This window comes from Puma concolor, chromosome B1 (genome assembly GCF_028749965.1).
Source record: "Puma concolor isolate L17-30 chromosome B1, mPumCon1.1.hap2, whole genome shotgun sequence".
Classification (NCBI taxonomy): domain Eukaryota; kingdom Metazoa; phylum Chordata; class Mammalia; order Carnivora; family Felidae; genus Puma; species Puma concolor.
Genome location: NC_141670.1, coordinates 26772676 through 26795623, shown reverse-complemented (window position 1 = coordinate 26795623; position 22948 = coordinate 26772676). Strand labels below are relative to the sequence as shown.

Here is a 22948-nt window from a genome sequence, read left to right as displayed (position 1 = left end):
TTTGCCATAATGATTATAATAATATGACCTCACATTTTCATAATTCAATTTTTTTTAAGTTTTTTTATTTTTGACAGAGACAGAGTGCGAGCATGAGCTGGGGAGGGGCAGAGAGAGAGGGAGACACAGAATCCGAAGCAGGCTCCAGGTTCCAAGCTGTCAGCAAAGAGCCTGATGCGGGGCTTGAACTCATGAACCGTGAGATCATGACCTAGGCCAAAGTCGGATGCTTAACCGCCACCCAGGTGCCCCTAATAATTCAATTTTTTAAGTCCCATCTAGGTATTATGGTAGGATTTTTCTGTGTTACATTAGGATAAAATATTGTGAGGGAACTGCAATGAAAATATAAGTCCAAGAAAAAGGAAAGATTAAAAATTGTAAAAATTGTAAAATGTAAAATGTCTTGTGTATTTTCTATAGTGATTGGTGGTATTAAATTTCTATGCTATTTAGACTCAACTGGATATATTTGAAAGAGTAATGAACATTTTGTTTTAAAATGTCAATATGTATACTATGCTGGAAATTATATCCTTTTGCCAATATTTAAACTTAGGGACAGATTTAAATATGCAGTGTTAACAGTTTCCTTTTAAAACTAGTTTATAAAAAAGTTGTAAGTACTTGTGCATAAAAGTTCGAAAATCACTGCTCCAGACAAAGGAAAAGTAAGCAATGATCTTTTCAAAGCCAAAGATAGTTGGAGCAGAGTTTTCATCAGAAGTGTATAGAGTAAACTGGGAAGGAGAGCTTAACATTTGTTTGCTTTTCCTGGCACCTAGAGGGAAAGCCAAGCATAGACAGGGATTACACATTACTGCTATAGAGTCAAAGTCTCTAAAAACCTATTTATGGCACATAGTAGCAGGGAAGGGAACAGCCCATAGCTATAACTCTGCCCATGCAGCAACTCTTTTATCAGAGAGTAGTCAAGACTTAATTTCTCCACCCTTTGCAATTTCAGAAAAAGGTACTGAACTCATGGAATATATTTCGTTACTGTTAACTCTTTTTAACTGAGCATCCTTTATGTGTTAGGTCCTAGGGATACAACATGCAAGAACGTGAACTTGAAGAATTTACAACCTCGTCAGAAGAACAGAAAAAACACAGAGGTAAATAGGAACCTGTGCGATGACTATAAGGAAAGTGTTAACAAATAGCGGGACTTATTGCCAAAAGTCGGGGTAGTCTGGGAAGGAGAAGGCTGAGATCACAGCAGGTGTTAAAAAAAAAAAAAAACTAGAAGCAAGAGAATAAGATTGATGAGCTAATTTGCTGGGGACTGAAGCAGGCTGGTGTAGGAGTGATGCAGGTATGATGGTGAGTGGAATAGTGATTAGTCCAGAGCAGGCGGCTGCTGTGAAAGTTGGAAGGTAGGTGGAAACCAGACTGTGGAGGGGCCTAAATGCCTGTGGAGGCCTATGTTTTACCCTATGAGAAATGGGCATGTTTCTGAGATCAATGTGCAACATTTTAGGAAGCTTCTCTAATGACAGTAGTAGTGTGTAGGAAGAGACAGCAAGAGAGAAGAGTCAGTTAAATTTTAGCAACAGTCTGGGTAGCCAGGATGAAAACAGACTGGGGTTAAGGATCCTGTGACTGAAAAATAATCAAAGGACATACTGCTAAGTGGGGAGGGGAAACCACAAGGAATTCCAAGGCTTCAAGCCTACGTGACTGGGATAATCATGGGCCTACTGACAACAATAAATCCAAAAGGAACACAGGTTTATGTTCAATGGAACAAGGTCCACAAGCAAGGATGGACGTGTGGAGGGGAAGGCTCAATCTCTGACTTCTGCCATCACCAGCTATATAGAAGACCATATGTTTTGTCCTGTTCTGTTCTCTCGTTCAATAGGGGAAAAAAGGATTCATGTTCTAAATTTGTTATTGATCGCACTATATGACTCCAAAATGACTTTTCACTATTCACCCTAAAGAAATCCAGACAAATTTTCACTCCATTAGAAGTACGAAAGCAGATGGAGCTTAAAGCCTCCGAAACATCAGCCTTTTACTCAAGTCTTAATACAGGCTCCATTAAAAACAATTACCTCGGGGCGCCTGGGTGGCGCAGTCGGTTAAGCGTCCGACTTCAGCCAGGTCACGATCTCGCGGTCCGTGAGTTCGAGCCCCGCGTCAGGCTCTGGGCTGATGGCTCGGAGCCTGGAGCCTGTTTCCGATTCTGTGTCTCCCTCTCTCTCTGCCCCTCCCCCGTTCATGCTCTGTCTCTCTCTGTCCCAAAAATAAATAAACGTTGAAAAAAAAAAATTAAAAAAAAAAAAAAAAAACAAACAATTACCTCCACCTCTCACCCCTCAACAGCCTCATTATAGACCTCACTTTGAGAACACAGTGAAAAAAAACTTAAATATAAATCTTTTTCCTTCCCCACTGACCCACAGCCCCAACAAGCCTTGAAAGCTTGTTACCTTTAAAGTTAACAATATTTCATGCATTCCGTTCAAAATGAACATCGAATTATTTCCTGACATGTAACATTTAAGTACAACCAGACATTGAAAATGGCTAGTTTAAATTGCAGCAAGATGTTCCGACTACCTGGGACAACCTATCTGTTCTTGGAATATCAAATGAGCAAAGGTCTCTAAGGAGTGGTGGCATAGCAGAGGGGCAAAGTGCAAAGACTCAAGTGGGACTGCCTAACTTTGAAATTCCCACTGCTTAATCTTTGCCAAGGTAACCTCTCTGTACCTCAACCTTTCCATCTGTAAAATGGAGATGATAATGCCTAGCCTGCAGGATCCTTATAAAGAGGAGTTTAAAGTGCTTTCACAGTGTTCAACAGTAGGTGCAATTCTCATTGTGCCTTAACATCCAGCTCTAAAGCTAGTTCATTTCTTATTTACTGATGGAACTCCTATGTTTCTATAGATCAAGGAGGTAGGGGTAGGCAAACTTTTTCTGCAAAGGGCGAGGCAGTAATATTTTCAGCCTTCCTGACCAGATGGCCTCTATTCTAACCACTCAACTCTGCTACTGCAACACAAAAGCAGCCAGAGACCATATGCAAATAAATGAGCATAGTAGCTATGTTCCAATAAGACTTTACAGAAACAGAAATTTAATTTCACATTATTTTCACATTACAAAGTAATATTATTCTTTTGATTTTTTTCAACCATTTAAAAATGTGAAAACTATCCTTAGTTCATAGGCCATACAAAAACAGGCAGCAGGCTGGGTTTGACCTATGGTGGTAGTTTGCCAACCCCTGCTCTGGACTAAGAAGCTTATGGGGTTTGGAAGGTTTGTGGGGGCAGGGAGATTTCAAATACAGGTTCATGGTGCAGAATAATGAGGGAACTTCTAACTATAAGAGGAAAAAAAAAAACCCCTATTTAATGCTGCCATTCGTTCATTAACACTGGACTCAACTATTACTGGGATCCCACATGGCTGGGATCAAACATGTAGAGAGTCACAGTCCCTGCTCTCAAAGAGTCTGTGCTTCTCCATAGCAGTTTAGAAACCGAAAGTCTGCCTTCAAAATACAACACATCCTATCGGGCATGTAGTTCACATGTAAAGTAGCTTCTTTGTGACACCGCCTGCAGCCCACACCAAACAGCAGTTACCTGTATGTCTTCCTCTCAGTAATTTCACTACCTGTTCTTTCCCTCTCCCCCCCAGATTACTGTTTTGCACAACCATTTTGGGGGTAACATTCATGGTGATATACTACAAAGAGCAAGGGAAGTGGTCTTATCTTTAAAAAAATGACCATTTAATCTGGTCTTCAAGGATACATCTTCCTTTTAATACATAACGCATTAGGGGCTCCTACGGTTTTTCATTTCAATCCAGGGAGAAACTTGTCCCCAGGAGGCAGATTAAACATCTATCATTAGGCAACAAAAAGACACTTCAGACGTATTTTATCCAAAAGAACACAAAACAAATAAAACACAAAGTACAGTGTTTTGGTATCTATCTCAGTTGGTTCTTAAGACTGTGGATTTGAAATAATACAGCAGGAACCAGCATTGTCATTACGTCCTAACAAGTGAAAATCAGAAAGCAAAGAACTAAACATACCTAATGATTAAGGAAAAAACAAAGGGTTGTTTGTAACTAATAATAATTAATAAATATTAATATCATTATAGTACATAGTATACATTACGATGTTATTAATAATTAAAATGACAAAAATATTTCTAATATTGATGATTTTCTGGACTACTAAATGGCATTCATCTCTTAGACATCTTTCTTGCAAGAATGAGCAATACTGTATACCCTCAAAGACAACAGAGCACAACAAAACTCAAACAGCAGAAAGCAGTACTCCTGATGTTAAGATTGTCTCATCAGAACAGGCATGATCAGTCTCAGCAAAATCCAAAAAAAAAAAAAAGTCCATTTGGCAGAAGGAGTATCAAATTGGTGGGGAGGGCGACAAAGGTTAGGAAGAGAGTGGTGTCAACAAGATGGGAAGGCTGGGAGGAGCCCAAGGCTCACCTCCTCCACAAAAACCATTAAGAAACAACTAACTACAAGCTGACAAAAATAGGGAAAGCTAGGTTTCCCTACAACAGGGAAAACTCTGAACTACCAAGCAGCAGCAAAAACCCTGCAGAGCTAGAAGACCAAGGAAGGCCACACAGAAAAGCACAGGCAGCATTTAGCTGTGTCACCTCCTCTCCCAGCCCCCAGTGGCAGGCGGGTGCCAGGAGGGATTCCCTCAGAGATTTCACCCCATGAGAAGAGGGAGAAGAGAACCCCAGGACGCCTCCCTGCCGTAGACGTTTGCAGCCTTTGCGACAGACGACCCCGCGGTCTTTGCCAACACCGATTCCAGCTGTTGCACTTCCTCTGGCCTCCGGGCTGGTGCTGCGGTTGCCGTGAGACCTGCCCCCAGGGGCCCCCACTGCGGCCGCCCACCAGTCTCTGAGATCGGGGCGCCACAGCACTCTGCCATGTGCAGGACCAGAGCTGCCACTGCTCTGTGCCCCACCCCGGGTCACAACTTTGTCCCACCATTACGGGGGCACCTGCTGTTGCTCCATACCCTACCCTCAAAATCCCAAGTCACGCTTTGACTGCCATTACTGGGGCCATGCTGCCACTGCTGTGAGACCTGCCCTCCCCGCCCTGCCCCTCCCGCCCACCAAGTCCCAGGTCACGGCTCTGACACCATCTTAGGAGCTAAGCTCCCGCTCTTCTGCAACCTTCTCCCTGGGTCCCAACATGTGGCTTTGTTGGGCCTCCACCAGCGATGTGCTACTGCCATCCTAGGACTGCCCCCCTGGGACCAGAGATGGGATGTTAACCCACCACCCCCAGGCCATGCTGGGACTGCACTCTCCTCCTTGGACCCCAAGCCACCCAAGCCATCCCTGCACCCTATGATCCCAGGGCCTGTGCGGCTGTATCTCCCTCCCCACCCCTGACCTGAGTCGCTGAGAGGAGCCCAAGACTCAAATCCTGGTTTCACTGGAGATCTGCACATATCTGCACCTTAGACACCAGTGCCACTATGAATGCACCTGTGTCCCAGGACCCCACCCCACTACTGCTCTGAGCGCCAATATGCCAGTCAAGTGCCCAGGAGTATCCTCTCGGCTAGAAACTTCTCCCACAGGCAAAAGGAGAACTGGAGGACCTCAGCAGCCTTTGCCTCTGAGGATCCCAACAGCCCTAGCCACCACTGCCACCCGCAGGACCTCTGCAGTCTTGGACACGAAGACTGCCTTGATCTGTGCAAACATTGACCTCAGCTAACAAATAGGGCTGTGTGAGTTAGCCACTGTGTTTTCCCAGGAACCAAAGACCCTGCATCCCATCACAGCCACCTTCAGGTGAAAGTCTTTCCCATCAAAGCCAGGCCGAAGAAAAAGCTGGAAGACATGACTACTCCCTCAAATGCACAGACATCAATGTAAAGCCAACAGAAACATGAAAAAGCATGGAAACATGATACCATCAAAGAACACAGTAATTTTCCTGTAACTGAGCCCCCCAAAATAAAGATCTGTGAGTTTCCTGAAAAAGAATTCAAAATAATCATTTTAAGGAAGCTGAGAAAGATTCAAAAGAACACAAATAGGTAACTCAATGAACTCAGGAAGACAACGCATGAACATAAACAAGTTCAAGAGTGGGGGAATCATAAAAAAGAACCAAACAGAAATTCTGGAGCTGAAGAATTCAGTAGTCCCTCCTTACCCACGATTTTGCTTTCCACAGTTTCAATTATCTGTGGTTAACTGCAGTCTGAAAATATTCAATCAAAAATTCCAGAAATAAATAATCCCTAAGTTTTAAACTGCGCTCTATTCCAAACAGTGTGATGAAATCTCAAGCTGTCCTGCTCCATCCTGTCTGGGATGTGAATCATCCCTCTGTCCAGCATACCCACACTGTATATGCTACCCCCCACTAGTCACTTAGTAACCATGTGCATTACAGATGGACTGTGGCGGTATTGCAGTGCTAGTGTTTAAGTAACCCCCCAAATTACTCAGTAATAGCCCGAAGGGGTAAGAGTAGGGATACCGGCAATTCAGAGAAGCCAAAGAAAAGCCATAAAGCACTTCCTTTTAAGTGAAAAGGTGAAAGTTTCTGACTTAGGAAGGAAAGAAAAAAAATCATATGCTGAGGCTAAGATCTACAGTAAAAATGAATCTTCCAGGGGCGCCTGGGTGGCGCAGTCGGTTAAGCGTCCGACTTCAGCCAGGTCACGATCTCGCGGTCCGTGAGTTCGAGCCCCGCGTCGGGCTCTGGGCTGAAGGCTCAGAGCCTGGAGCCTGTTTCCGATTCTGTGTCTCCCTCTCTCTCTGCCCCTCGCCCGTTCATGCTCTCTCTCTCTCTGTCCCAAAAATAAAAATAAACATTGAAAAAAAAAAAATGAATCTTCCATCTGTAAAATTGTGAAGGAAAAAGAAATGTGTGCTAGTTTTGCTGTTTCACCTCAAAGTGCAAAAGTTAAAGCCACAGTGTGTGGTAAGTGCTTAGTTAGGATGGAGCAGGCACCAGACTTATGGTTGGAGGACACAAACAGAAAATATGTTTTGACTGATGGCCACACGTTACACCAGAAAGCACCGAGGCTGTAGAAAGACTTCAGAAGAACTCAAGGACCCCCCAGTCTTTGCCTCTGAGGATCTCAGCAGTCTTAGCCACCACTGCCACCTGCAGGACCTCTGCAGTCACAACAGTGGGAGCTTGGCCCCTCCAATGACGGGCGATCCTCTAAAACAAGTGACACCAAGCACTTTACTGCAAGTAACTGATGATTATTACAGAGATTCAATAATAGGTTTGTACTAAAAAATATAAAAATTACTGGAGAGGCTGCGACGACCAGTGAAGAATCTGCTGCTATATTTCTGGCAGAGTTGAAGCAGTTGGTTAAAGAGAAAGGATCCCATCCAAAGCAAGTCTTCAACTGCAATGAAGCCAGGCTCTTCTGGAAGAAGACGTCCAATAGCACGTACAGCGCCTTCCTAAAAGCACAAGAAGGGTCCCAGGGCATAAAACATAGAACGGCAGGTTAACTGTACTATGTACGTGGCAACACTGTAAGATGGATGATAAAGGCAGGCGCAGCGTGCAGAGAACCCATGCACTCTCAAAAACGAAAACAGAAATTATCTGCCTGTGTTCTGGCAACACAATCAGAAAGCATGGGTGACAGCCATCCTCTTTTGGGAGTGGTTCCACCAGTGCCGGTGCTTGCTTCATCTCAAAAGTGAAAAAGATACTTGGAAGAGGAAGGGTTGGAACCTAAAGTCCTGTTAATAGTAGACCACGTACCTGGCCATCCTGAATTGGTTTGCTAGGAAAATGAAATGTTGAGGTTGCATTTTAACCACCAAATGCAACCTCACTGCTTCAGCCCCTCGGCCAGGGCATCATTTGCTTTGTGAAAGCCACGTACACCTGCCTGGTATTTGACTGCATTCAACCATCAATTGATCCAGACCCTAATCTGGATATGATGCAGGGCTGGAAATCACTCACTACTGCTGATGCAGTAACATTTCATCAAAACTGCAATGGATGAATTAAAACCAGAAACTGTAAATGCCTGCTAGAACTTACTAAGTGAGATAGTGGATAATTTTTTTTAAGTTTATGTATTTATCTTGAGAGACAGGAGAAAGAGAGAATCCTAAGCAGGCTCCACACTGTCAGCACAGACCCCGATGCAGGGCTGGAACTCACGCATGAACCATGAGATCACGACCTGAGCCGAAATCAAGAGTCTTACGCTTAACCGACTGAGCCACCTAGGCACTCCTGGGGATAATTTTAAAGGCTTCCCAGGGACTGATGGGGAAGTTAGGAAAATCATTCACACAGCAAGACAAGGTGTTGTAGGAGGAACTACCCACATTCTTGATGAAGTGGAAGAATATACTGAAGGCCATCAAGGAGTGTTAACAAATGAGGAATTAGAAGAAATTCTGGAATCATCTACAGAAGAGGAAGAGGAAGTGAGAAGAAAAGCTAGTAAAAACTATATAAAAGGGGCCAGCCAGATGCCCGAGGCTGGATACTCCCCTTGCATACGTTGGCTTCTGTAATCTTGTTTGCCTCCTGTATCTACCAACTGCCTGGATAGTACCACTGGTAAGTGCCCCCTCCCCTTTTTCTTTTGTCTCTCAAACCCCTACCATCCCAGCCACAAAAGGAGGCCGATGCCACGGTTCAGGGCTCAGCACTTGGAGGTGACTCCACTGGGCTGGCACTGGTGCACAATAAAGTCTTTTCCTGATTCCCTGAGTGCATGTGGCTTGTCTCTTCCTGGGCGCCAAGTATTTGCTGTAACAGAAGAGGAAACTCAAGCAGAACCAGCAATGTAGATATTCCCAAAATTTGCTGAAGTGTACAGAAGTGCATGGACATTAAAGGACAAAATTACAGAATACAATCCTCAGATGGAACACAGCATTAATGTCACCCATATGATCACTGAAGTATTACAACCTCTACAGCAATACTTTGATGACTTACAAAGACCACGCTTTCTGATTACAATGTTCCTCTAAAAGATTTTAGCAAAAAAAAAAACCAAAAAACAAAAAACAAAACCCTTCAACTATCAAAGATCCCCAACCATCGACCTTGTGTGCTCCTGACATCCAACCACTAACATTGTCATGGCTCAATGATCCAGGATCACCCCAAGCAGATGATCCTCCTTCTGACATACTTCCAGAAAGTGAACAATATCTTAACACTAGATCCTAGTGCTTATGTCATTCACGTCACTTCATCTCATCATGTAGGTATTGTGTCATCTCACATCATCACAAGAAGAAAGTTGAGTGCAGTACAGGAAGATATTTTGAGAGAGAGACCACATTCACATAACTTTTATTATAGTATATTGTTAGAACTGTTCTACTTTATTATTAGTGATTGTTGTTAATCTCTTACTGTGCCTAACTTACAAATTAAACTTCATTACAGGTAAGTGTGCATAAGAAAAAACATTGTATAGGGCTCCTGGGTGGCTCAGTCAGTTACACCTCTGACTCTTGGTTTTGGCTCAGGTCATGATCTCACGGTTTGTTTGAACCCCACATCGGGCTCTGTGCTGATACCACGGAGCCTGCTTGGGATTCTGTCTCCCTCTCTTCTCTGCCCTTTTCCCACTCATTCTCTCTCAAAATAAACAAACATTAAAAAAAAAAACCACAGTATATATAGGATTCAGTACTATCTGTGGTATCAGATATTCACTGGACGTTTTAAAATGCATCCCCAATGGATAAAGGGGGTGGGGGGTACTCCTGAGCAATGAAATGAAAAATGCAATAGACAGCTTCAACAGCAGGCTCAATAAGGCAGGGGAAAAAATCTTGAGAACTTGAAGACAGATCTCTTGATAACGTCCAGTCAGAGGATAAAAAAAATTAGCAACAAAAGAGTGGAGAGACAACAGCACAGACTCAGTGTGTGGAAAGATGGTGGCAGAACCTGGGCAGGGTGGGAGGCTCACCCACAGAAAGGAAGGCAGCAAGGAGCACCACTGCTGGGGAGAGAAGACACTTGGAGCTCCTGGTTCAGGCTGCCTACACTCCTCCTGCAGTGCAGATGACACAGCCCACGGAGGCCCAGCCACCTTGGCGATCCTGCACCCAGGTGGCACCCCTGAGTACGGCATTCTGCCACTTCCTGGACCACCATGGGCCAGATGCCCTCCCTTCCAGGCCCCTGAGCTTGGGATGAGGACATGCTGGTCTGGGCCGCGGGGAGGCGCAGGAGCCCTTGGTGCACAGACCGGTGTGAGCACTGTGGTAGGTAGGGGCAAGGTGCGCAGAGTTACCTCACTGGGGCTTCTCTCATTTGGGTCTCACTGTCCCCACCCCTAACTCCTTTGCTAGAGCTAAGCCCTGAGGGCTTTTGAGGGGTGTGCCCCACCTCCCTGCCCTCAACCTCGATGGTGTGTGCAGATCACCCCTCTGTTTACAGTCCACACCTAGCACCCTGCTCTAGGCCCACGGGACTGGAGGACTGCGACTTTAACGTTCTTATAAGAGTCTCAGACTTGGAAAAAGGGACCTGGATTTGCTACCAGACAGTAGAAGGTTTTGGTTCAGCCATTAAATTTAGCTTCACAACTTAGCAAGTAGGATTGTTAACGCCTGCCTCCCTAGGTTTAAATAAAAGTGTCCCCCCCCCCCCTTTTAAAAAATATCCCTCATATAAATACATTTTTTTAAAAAGAGAAAGTTTACTCAAACTACAAGATATCAACTGAAACAATATTTGCTTTATAGGAGTCCCAGAAGGAGAAAAAAAGAAAAGGGACAGAAAACTTATTTAATGGCTGAAAACCTCCCAAATCTAGAAAGATATAGTCATCCAGGTACATGGAATTCAAAGATCCCCAAATAGACTCAACCCAAAGAAATCTTTGCTGAGACACATTATAATCAAAATCTCAAAAATCAAAGAAAAAGAGAAAATTGTGAAAACAGCAAAAGAAAAAAAGCCCGGTAAGTCCATCAGCAGATTTCTCATCAGAAACCCTGTAGGCCAGAGAGTGTGGGATGATATATTCTAAGCACTCAAATAAAAAACTGTCAACTGTAGGGGCACTTGGGTGGCTCAGTCAGTTGAGTGTCTGACTTAGGCTCTGGTCATGATCTTGCAGTTCTAGAGTTCGACCCCCACATCAGGCTTGCTGCTGTCAGCGCACAGCTTGCTGTGGATCCTCTATCCCTCTTTGTCTGCCCCTGTCCTGCTTGTGTTCTCTCTCTCTCAAAAATAAATAAACATTAAAAAAAAAACCAAAAACAAAAAACCTCTGCCTTTAAAAAAAAAAAAGAAAAAGAAAAAACTGTCAACAGTCAACCAAGAATACTTTACGTAGCAAAGCTGTCCTTCAGAAATGAAGGAGAGATACAGACTTCCCCAAACAAAAACAGAGAGAATTTATCACCATTGGACCTGCCTTACAAGAAACACTAGCGAAATGCTTAACTTTTGAAGTTCAGTTGTTATCAGCTTGCTAAAACAAGACTGGAATAACTATGAGATGTACCATGAAAGTCGCATGGTAATCACAAAGTAAAAGACTGTAACAGATACACAAATGATAAAAAGAAAGCATGCCCTACAAAAATTCATCAACTCACAAAGAAAGAGAGGAAGGAAAAAAAGGAACTACAAACCAATCAGAAAGCAATTAACAAAATGGAGATGGTAAGTCCTTACCAATAATTAAAAGTAAATGGTTTAAATTCTCCAATTAAAAGACACAGAATGGCTTAATGGATATAAAAACAAGACCTAACTATATGCTGCCAAAAAAGACTCACTTAAGCTTTCAGGGCACCTTCAGGAGCTAAAACTGAAGGGATAGAAAAAGATATTCCATGCAAATGGAAAACAAAAGAGAATATAAGTAGCTATACTTGTATCAGACAAAATAGACTTTAACTCAAAAGCTGTAACAAGAGACAAGGAAGGTCATCATATAATGATAAAAAGGGGCAATTCATCAAGCATATTTAACAATTATAAATATATACATACCTAATATCGAACACCTAAATATATTAAACAATTATTAACAGATCTTAAGGCAAAAATAGACAGCAATCCAATAGAACACTACTTTAATACCCCACTTTTAACAATGGACAGATCATCCAGACAGAAAATCAATATGGAAATAATGGACTTGAGTGATACTTTACACCAAATGGACCTAATAGACATATACAGAATATTTCAACCAAAAGCAGCAGAAAACACATTCTTCTCAAACACACACAGAACGCTCTCTAGGATAGACCATATGTTAGGTCACAAACCAAGTCTCAACTAGTTTAAGAAGGCTGAAATCATATCAACTATCTTTCTGACCACAATAGTATGAAACTACAAATCAAAGACAGGAGGAAAGCTGGAAAAGTTCACAAATATGTGGAAATTAAATAACACACTTCTGAGCAACCAATGGATCAAAGAAGAAATCAACAGAGAACTCAAAAAATATACTGAAACAAATGGTACATATATAATGGATTATCATTCAGTCATAAAGAAAAAAGGAAATACTACCATTTGCAACAGTGTGGATGGAACTGGACAGCTAAGTGAAATAAGCCAGATGGAAAAAACAAATACTGTGTGGTATCACTGACTTACACGTAGAATCTTCAAAAACAAAAAAAGCTCCGATTTCATAGAAATATAACAGAATGGTGGTTGCCAAGGGCTAGGGATGAAAGAAATGGGGTAATATATGCCACAGGGTAGAAATTTTCAGTTATAAGAAGTTCTGAGGAATTAATGTACAGCATGCTGACTATGGTTAAATCAATATTGTGTACTTCAAAGTTTCTGAGAGTCGGGATAGGGCGCCTGAATGGCTCAGGCACGAGCGTCTGACTTCAGCTCAGGTTATGATCTCACAGTTCAGGAGTTCGAGCCCCGTGTCGGGCTCTGTGTTGACAGCTCAGGGCCTGGAGCCTGCTTCGGATTCTTTGTCTCCCTCTCTCTTTGCCCCTCCCCTGCTCATGCTCTGCTTCTCTCTCTCTCTCTCAAAAATGAATAAACATTAAAAAAACAATTTTTTTAAGTTTCTGAGCGTAGACCTTAAACATTCTCACCAAAAACAACAAAAAGTTCACTATATGAGGTGATGTGATCTTGGTAATCATTCCACAATGTTTATCAAATCATCACACCTATACTTTACATATATACACTTACATTTGCCAATTATTCCTCAATAGTTTTAAAAAATGAGAAGAGTAAAGCATCACCAAATAAAATATCAGACTACGCCAAAGGGATATTGAGAGTTTATAGTGCTAAAGGTCTTAAAAAGAAATACAAGTTTGCCAGTACTTGGGTTATTTTACAAAAAAAGAAAAATTGACAAAGAAATTAGAAGTCTGACTTAAAAACAAACAGGAGCGCCTGGGTGGCTCAGTCAGTTAACCGTCCGACTCTTGATTTCGGCTTAGGTCATATCTCACAGTTTGTGAGTTTGAGCCCCTATGTCATTCTCTCCCTCCCTCTGCACCTCCCCTGCTCATGTTCTCTCTCTCCAAATAAATAAAGCTTAAAAAAATTTAAAAACAAACAAAACAAGAGAGTAATGTTTCTTTGCCATTCTCAGATTTCCCAATTGCAATTTCAGCTGTTGATGAGCAACAGAAGCTGGCAAAAGATAGTTATGGTTTTGCTATGACATGAAATTTGAATTCTACAGTAAGGTGGCTATGTGGAAAAAATCACCTAAAATATGTGCCAGTGGACCTGGCATTCACATCTCAATAGTGATTTGCTATTCTCTACTACTCTGCCCTGGCCCTGTAACTCAGCAAGGTACGAAGGAAATTCTTGGAAATTTTCAATAATTCTTTATGGTATGTTATATGGCACTACTTGGGATTCACAAAAATCTCAGCATATATCCACTTCATCCCCAAAGTTTACAGCATAAATCTAAAACATCTACATTTCCTTCTTTTACTATAACCCATATCAGTGTGTCTAAGGACATCATATTTACTTATGCCTTGTTATCCACTTGTTATTCTAACTACTACTCAAAGGCAGAATTCTCATTCCTTCTATAGTTTTCTGGAGACAATTCTCAGACTGAGAAAAATGCCTCCTTTTTTCCAATCACCAGTATTGGAAACCTCTACAAAACTCATTTAATTAATATGTAAATCATTAAAATAAAGTGGCATCATAATTACTAATAGAAAGTAAAAGAAAAGAAGTAAATTGTTCCATGAAAGCTATAGGGGGAAATTCAATTCAGAAATATTTTTAGCTTTGAGATAAAAGTTGCTTTTTCAACCCCATGAACACACTTACATTTTTAGAATTAGTTAAGAATTAACAGTGGTACTCACTATGTAAAATCAACTTTTAATAAAAACATAAGATGTTAAAAACCATTATTTGACTTTATTAACCTTACTCATAGTGTTGAATACAAATGCAAAATTAAGGGGCGCCTGGGTGGCGCAGTCGGTTAAGCGTCCGGCTTCAGCCAGGTCACGATCTCGCGGTCCGTGAGTTCGAGCCCCGCGTCAGGCTCTGGGCTGATGGCTCAGAGCCTGGAGCCTGTTTCCGATTCTATGTCTCCCTCTCTCTGCCCCTCCCCTGTTCATGCTCTGTCTCTCTCTGTCCCAAAAATAAATAAACGTTGAAAAAAAAAAAAATTCAAATGCAAAATTAAGTGGTGACCCTTATTTTTAGTCTATTTCAAAGCATGGTCTTTTAGATTTAAGAATTAGGGCAGATATATGTCACTAGAGGGAGGGGAACCAAAAGACCAAGTTAAAAAAAACCCACTGATATGTTTATATGTTACAAAGTTTGAGGTACAGCCCTTAAACTCTTTTAAATGGTATTTTCCTCTGACTTTCCATTAATCTCACCAGTAACTGAACTTTTAACAAGGCTCTATAATCTAACACACAAGTCTTCCAATTATAAACTGAAAAGAAATGTGGGCAGGTATGTGTACCAAGTACCTTATGAAATTCACTATGCACAGGTGAACTTCACATATAGATTTCAAAAATCAAAAGGACTATGATATTCTTAAAACCCAAACGCTAGATAAGGCCTTCCAATCTTTTCTGCACTGTAAGAAATGACTTGATCTAATGATGTTAATGTAGAAATACATTATATATTTTAACATCAGTAAGGTAGGACATTCAAGGGAAGAGCCAATAAAGCGTTCGCATTTTAAAACCAAAAGGGACAAATCTTGGACACCTTAAATTACAAAATTCACTTCTAAGCAGGAACTGTTACTGTGTAACAAATACTGCTCATATTAAAAGTGCTGGTGACAAAAAAATTCAATACGCCCTCTCCACAGAATCTGTTCACATACATTTATATATAACTGTAACTGTAGTAAGAGTTTAAATGTTTAAGGTGCTCAAATTTTGCACTGCATGACTAATTCAATCAGTATTCATCTGCTACCTCTTTGTAGCAACTCCAGTTAGAGTGAATGATCCATGGGCAAAGGGCAAAAATGTTGTTATTTTCTAGAATGTGGCATTTGTGGAGCTGGAGTGCCCTCTATTGGCAACGAAGAAGACACACTCATTAGCTGTCCTGCATGCATTTTCTCATTAATTCGGAGTTCACATCCATCTTGAAGCATTCGAACTGCTATTCGGGCAATGTTCTTAGAGTCGTCAAGACCACTGTGAGGCCTCCCATCATAATCCATTCCTAGTTTTTCAAGCATTATTGTTAATTTGGTTTGGCTTCTAGGAACCTGAAAAATAAATAGCTTAGTAAATAATTCTTTAGTATTCTATAAATCACTGTGAAAAATAAGAAATTGATAATTAACAGTAATAGTTAAAGTTAGGCAAAGGGCAAATAGGGCAAATACTCTTGGTTAAATGGAGCAAATAATTCAAACCTTCAGAGCTTAAAAAAATGAAGTTATAGATGAAAATACATATAAACAGACAGAATCCTCAAGACATCTAAAGAATCTAGTTTTGTAATTTGACAAATCATTTATGAAAGCAAATGTATTGTTTTATTGTTTTATTTATTTATTTTTTCCCTGGGGAGGGGGACGGAGGTGGAGAAATGTATTGTTTTAGACATCTAAGTTAAAGCTCTACTATTTGAACTCAAATATTCTTTTGTATGGTATTTTACCGTAATGTGTTATTTTACTTGATAGACTCCTTCAGTGGATACACTGAAAAAAATCTAGCCTTTCTATGACTAAAGACAATAAAGATCAGGGCGGCTGGGTAGCTCAGCCAGTTGAGTGTCTGACTTGGTTTTGGCTCAGGTCATGATTTTGTGGTTTTGTGAGTTCGAGCCCCACATGGGGCTCTGTGTTGGCCACACGGAGCCTGCTTGGGATTCTCTCTCTCCCTCTCCCCCACTCACGTTGTCTCCGTCTCTCTCAAAAATAAACTTAAAAAAACAATGATGAAGATCAAGAATGAAAGACATTATCATGTGATACTTTTCAACTTACTTAAATATAAATATTTAAATTTATTTAAATATTTGATAAATATAAAAATCTCACACCCCAAATTTCAATATGCCCCTCCACTTTTGAGAAGCACTATTCTACCTTCTGTATATCACTACTGGGAAGATCTGTTAAGTTTTACATTCTGTAGTCTGTATAGCTATGTCACCTAAACATCTTGGGGCTTCAGCTTCTTTATCTGTAAAGTAAGAGTAGGGGCACCTGGTTGGCTCAGTCGGGCACCTGACTCTTGATTTCAGCTCAGGTCAGTCAGGATCTCACAATCGTGAGATCAAACCCCAGGTTAGGCTAGGTGATGAGCGTGGAGCCTGCTTGTGATTCTTGCTCCCTCTCTCTGCCCCTCCCCCACTCACGTGTGTGCTCTCTCTCCCTCAAAAATAAACTTTAAAAAATAAAATAAGACTAATAGTTATCCTGTTTACTCACTGGGTTATTGGGAGAATCACAAAGTAAATGATATAAAAGAACCATGATAAACATCATTAATTATCCTTAGCTGGAATTATCACCTTCTGGTCCTTTCACTAAATATCACCTAGAAAATGTGCTTCCAAAAATAATTTTTCCAACACACTGAACAACTTAGGTGAAATGGACTATCCCTAGACACACAACCCACCAAGACTGAATTGTTAAGGAACAGAAAATCTGAACAGACCTACAATAAGTAAGGAGGATGACAGAATTGGTAATCAAAAACCTCCCAACCAAGAGAAGCCCAGGACCAGACGGCTTCACTGGTAGATTCTAAAAAACATTTAAAGAAGTATTAACACTGATCCTTCTCTAACTCTTGCAAAAAACCAAACAGGGAACACTTCCTAAATCACTTGATGAGGTTAGCATTATCCTGATATGGGGGCCAGACAAAGACACTACAAGAAAACTACAGATCAATATCCCTCATAAATACTGATGCAAAAATCCTCAACAATACCAGCAAACCAAATTCAGCAGCATATTAAACGGATTATACACCATGAACAAGTGGGATTTAGTCTTAGGAAGCAAGGATGGTTCAACATACAAAAATCAACCAATGTAACAAACCACACTAACAGAATGAAGGGAAAAAGAAACACATGATCATCTCAATTGATGCAGAAAAAGCATTTGCTAAAATTAAACACCCTTTCATGATGAAAACTCTCAACAAAGTAGGAAGAGAAGAAATCTACCTCAAAATAACAAAGTCCATATATAAAAAATTTACAGTGAACATTATATTCAATGGTGAAAAGACCGAAAGCTCTCCCTCTAAGATCAGGAACAAGATAAGGATGCCCACTTTCCCCATTCAAAACAGTATCAGAAGTTCTAACCAGAATAAGTAGGCAAAAAAATAACATAACATAACATAACATAACATAACATAACATAACATAAAATAAAAGGCATCTCTACTGGAAAGGAAGAAGTTATCTATGTTTGCAAGTGTCGTGATCTTTTATTTAGAAAATTCTGAAGATTCCACCAAAAAACTGTCAGAACTAATAAGCAAAGACAGCAAAGTCACAGGATACAAAACCGGCACACAAAAAATCAGTTGCATGGAGCCCAGGGGGCCCAGACAGTTAAGTGTATGACTCAGGATTTCAGTCATTATCTCACAGTTCATGAATTTGAGTCCTGCATAGGGCTCTGCGCTGTCAGCTTGGGATTCTCTCTCTCCCTCTCCCCTGCTCATGCCTGCACATGCTCTCTCTCTCTCTCTCAAAATAAATAAACTTAAAAAATCAGTTGTATTTCTATCCAATAATAATGAACAATCCAAAAAGGATATTAATAAAAAAATTCCATTTCAGTAGCAAAAAATAAATAAAAAAGTTTAACCAAAGAAGTGAAAGACTTGTATATTGAAAATTACAAAACGTTGCTGAAAGAAATTAAAGACAACATACATTAAATGGGGAGACATGTTCATAAATTGAAAAATTTAATATTGCTAAATAATCAGAAATACTTAACACGATCTACAAATTCAGTATAGTCACTAGCAAAATATTAACTCAAAATGGATCAAAGACTAAACCTAAGAAAGAGTCAGAACTACAAAATTCTAAGAAAACCTAAGGGAAAAGTTACATGACATTGGATTTGGCAATGGTTTCTTGGATATGACACCCAAAAGCAGAGGCAACAAAAGAAAAACTCGATAAACTGGACTTCATGAAAATTTAAAACTTTCGTATATAAAAGGACACACTATCAATAGCAAAAGACAACCCACAGAATGGAAGAAAATATTTGGAAATCATAGATCTGAAAAAGGATTAATATCCAGAATATACAAATAATTCCTAAAACTCAACAATAAAAAAAAAAATTACATGATTTCAAAATGGGCAAAAAGACTTATACAGACATTTCTCCAAAGACATACAACTGGCCAATAAGCACATGAAAAACTGCTCAACATCACTAATCATTCTGGAAATACAAATCAAAACCACAGTGAGATACCACTTCATACCCATTACATAGCCATCATTTAAAAATATAAAAAGAGGGGTGCCTGGGTGGCTCATTTGGTTAAGTGTCAGACTTTGGCTCAGGTCATGATCTCAGGGATTGTGAGTTCGAGCCCTCTGTCAGGCTCTGTGTTGTCAGCGCAGAGCGCACTTTGGATCCTCTGCCCCCACCCCCCACTCTCCAGCTCTCTCCCAGTGGAGCGTGCACACTCTCTCTATATCCCCTGCCTCAGAACATAAAAAACATAAAAAAGAGAAAAAAAGAAAATGGAAAATAAGTGCTGGCAAGGATACAGAAAAACTGAAACCCCTGTGCATTGCTGGTGACAATGTAAAATGGGGCAGCCACTATGGAAAACCATTTGGGAGGTCCTCAAAAAATTAAACATAGAATTTCTGTATGATCTAATTCCACTTCTAGGTATATACCCAAAGAACTCCGTTATTTGCACCTGCATGTTCACTGGAGCATTATTCACAATGGCCGGAAGGTGGAGGCAACCCAACTGTCTATCAACAGATGAATGGATAAACAAAATGTGATCTAAAAATATAATGAAATATTATTCAGCCTTCAAAAGGAAAGAACTTCTCAAACAATGGAATTATCACGTAGCTTTACAAAGGAAGGAAATTCTGACACCTACCACAGCACACACGAACCTTGAAGACATTACACTAAGTGCAATATGCCCATCACAAAAAAAACAAATACCAGAAGATTCCCTTATACGAGGTACCTAGAGCAGTACAATTCACAGAGAAAGTGGCATGGTGGCTGCCAGGGGCTGGAGGAAGGGGCAACAGCGAGTCACTGTTTAAAAAGTATAGAGTTTCTGTTTTGGAAGATGAAAAAGTTCTGCAAATGGATGGTGGTGATGGCTGCATGACAATATGAATGTCCATCCTTCACTAAACTGTACAGTTAAAATGGTCAAAATGGTGCATATTGTTATGCTATGCCTATTTTACCACAAAATAAATCAGAGGTAACATGAAAAATCAGGGATTGTGCCAAAAAAATTATCAGCTCTATTAAACAAGGGCCAATTCACTCAATCCTGTCTAAAACTGAAGAGCTGTGTGAGAACCTGGGTAAAGAGCACATAAACCTCATGCATTCTCTGGCCTGGCAAGAAGTTCTCAGCACGGTGACTGACTTGGAAGGTGAATGGCAGGAAAGTGGTAGGCCAGAAATTGCTGACTGGTTTGCAGAAGAGCTGCAGAAACTAGCCTAGACATTTTCATCACATGAACTAATTCAACAAGCACCCGTAAGACCCTGGAGAAAACCCTTACCTTCAAGTGGTAAGATTCTTGGATTTCAAGGAAAAGTGAATCTTTGGGAAAATCATATTGCAAAAAAACTGCCAATGTTCACACTTCTGCTTAGGCTTGACAGTGAGAAAAGCTATTAGCAAGTCTTAAGACTTAATGTAAGCCATCTGGACAAATTGTAGAAAATTAGACAGTATTTTTCCTCCCTTTCAACACCAGAGGGTGACTAGGTAAAAAACCCTTTCTCAGAATCTTCTGCTCAGCCACAGAACTTCACTGTGAAAAGAGCTTTGTAATGTACAGTCTGACTGTACACTAGAGAAGAGATTTACTGATCTGTCTTTAGAACAGTCGTGGATTTAGGGGCGCCTGGGTGGCTCAGTTGGTTAAGCGTCTGACTCTTGATTTTGGCTCAGGTCGTGATCTTGCAGTTTGTGAGACTGAACCTCTGAGTCGGGCTCTGTGCTGACAGTGAGGAGCCTGCTTGGGATTCTCTCTCTCCCTCTCTCTCTTCCCCTCCCCTGCTTGTGCTCTCTCTCTCAAAATAAATAAATTTAAAAAGAAAAAAAGAACAGCTGTGGATTTCTGCCAAGAAGAGAGTCCAGTCATTCACAGAAAAGCAACGAATATTTCACTGCAGCTTTCAACCTTTTATGTGTGTGAGTAATAAACCTCTTCTTATTTAACAATATGAAGAGCGAGCGCAGAAGCTGTCTCATTTCAGTGGAATACGAAATCCATGCAAGCTTGTCTCAAATCCTAACCAGAACTGAGTATTTGTACAGGAAAAAGAAAGACAAAAACAAAAGAACGAAAACAAACAGCTATCACTTTACCAATGTGCTTCATCCTTTTATTTCAAAACTGACATTTAATGTGTATAAAGAACTACAAAAGAAATTAAAAACTAACATGTCTGCATAATTTTGTGAGTTAAACCTACACTTGAGTCTGATCATGCCACGCAGAAATAAGCTTTTTTATTTTCCAAAATCTTGTATAAAATTGTGTCTGTAGGCTGTATTTGTATCCATATTGTTTCAGCCTACTCATAGAAAACTCAAACCCACTTTAAGTTTCAGCCAGTTATTAAACAGAAAAGTATTATGTTTGCCTTATGAATTTTTTAATTTATGAAAAGGAAAGATTAATTTCAAATTTAGAGATCTATCTATCTCCACTCCTAAGAAAGGCTGGTAAAGAGTAATTTTTGGTTTTAAAAAAGAAAAAAAAGAATACTTGTTTTTTTTGTTTTTTTTTTAAGCTTATTTACTTTGAGAGAGAGGGAGAAAGAGCACACATGCGGGGGAGGGACAGAGAGAGAGAGGGAGAATCCCAAGCAGGCTCTGCACTGTCCGCGAAGAGTCTGAGTCAGGGCTTGAACTCATAAATCATGAGATCATGACCTGAGCCGAAACCAAGAGTCAGACACTTAACCAACTGAGCTACCCAGGTGCCCCTGGAAAAAAGAATACTTTGTACTTGCCAAAGACCACACATTGTTAGACTCCTATATAGTAAAAATTTGTGCTAAGACTTTTAGGCCTGCTTGGATAAGGGGGGGGGGGGGGGGTGGCAGAGAAGGAAACATTTTAAAAAGATAAATGTTAAGTTTCCTCAACTTACACTAATTGACATCACAGTCAATAAATTTATGAACAGAAGAAATCCACATAGAAAAGAGCAGCCTAATAAACTGGTCAACATATACAGATCCACAAAGAAATATTATTCTCTACTCAAAAGAGCACTGGTTGGGTGCCTAGATGGCTCAGTTGCTTAAGCATCTGATTCTTGATTTCAGCTGAGACCATGATCTCACGGTCATGAGTTCGAGCCCAGCGTTCGGCTCTGTGGTGACAGCACAGAGCCTGCTTGGGATTCTCTCTCCCTCTGTCTCTGCCCCTTCCCCTGCCTCAAAATTAATAAATAAACTTTAAAAAATGTATTAAAAAGAAAAGAGTGGGGAGCCTGGGTGGTTCACTCGGTTGGTCCTCTGACTTAAGCTCAGGTCATAATCTCACAGCACATGAGTTCAAGCCCCACATCAGGCTCTGTGCTGACAGTGCAGAGCCTGGAACCTATTTCAGATTCTGTGTGTGTCTCTCTCTCTGCCCCTCTCCCACTCTGTCTCTATTTCTCAAAGATAAACTTAAAAAAAAAAAAAGAGCACTGGCAATGTTATTGCCTTAATATATCTGCAACTTTCTGAACACTCTAATGTATTGTGAACAATAGATATTTTTATGCAGACTTAAAAATTATGTAATGGCTTAATTAATTATTAAATTATTAATAATTATCCTTGGAATAAATAAAGGTTTGAGAAAGATGTCCTAATATAAGAATGCATTGTCACCTGAGGTACAGCAAAAAAAAAAAAAAAAAAAAAAAAAAAGGGCCTAAAGATGACCAAGACCCTACAGATTTACATAAAACACAGAGCATAGAGACACATTTGAATTATCACATTAGCAAAATGCAAACAGTGGGAAAACCTACAGGACAAACGGTTGTTTCTTAAAAATAAAATAAAACAATTGTTAGAAAAACAGGTGGAAAAGGGATTTAATTAGAGATTAAAAAATTTAAGAGACATGTCACCCAACTATAAATGTGTGGACCTTATTCTGATTCAAACCACAAAAGGTAGAAGAAAAAAATAAGGTGAAGAAGACTAAGA

General features: G+C 40.4%; 1 protein-coding gene across 3 annotated transcripts in view; it reads right to left on the bottom strand.

Moving 5' to 3' along the window:
- Positions 1 to 14368: 14368 nt before the first annotated feature.
- Positions 14369 to 22948, bottom strand: part of ERI1 (exoribonuclease 1) — a 26226-nt gene continuing 17646 nt past the window's right edge. For all 3 annotated transcript variants that reach the window (XM_025932955.2, XM_086703345.1, XM_086703346.1), the window contains exon 7: positions 14369 to 15766. In XM_025932955.2, coding sequence (XP_025788740.1) covers positions 15524 to 15766 — 243 coding nt within the window. In that variant the 3' untranslated portion in view covers positions 14369 to 15523. The remainder of the gene's footprint in view (positions 15767 to 22948) is intronic.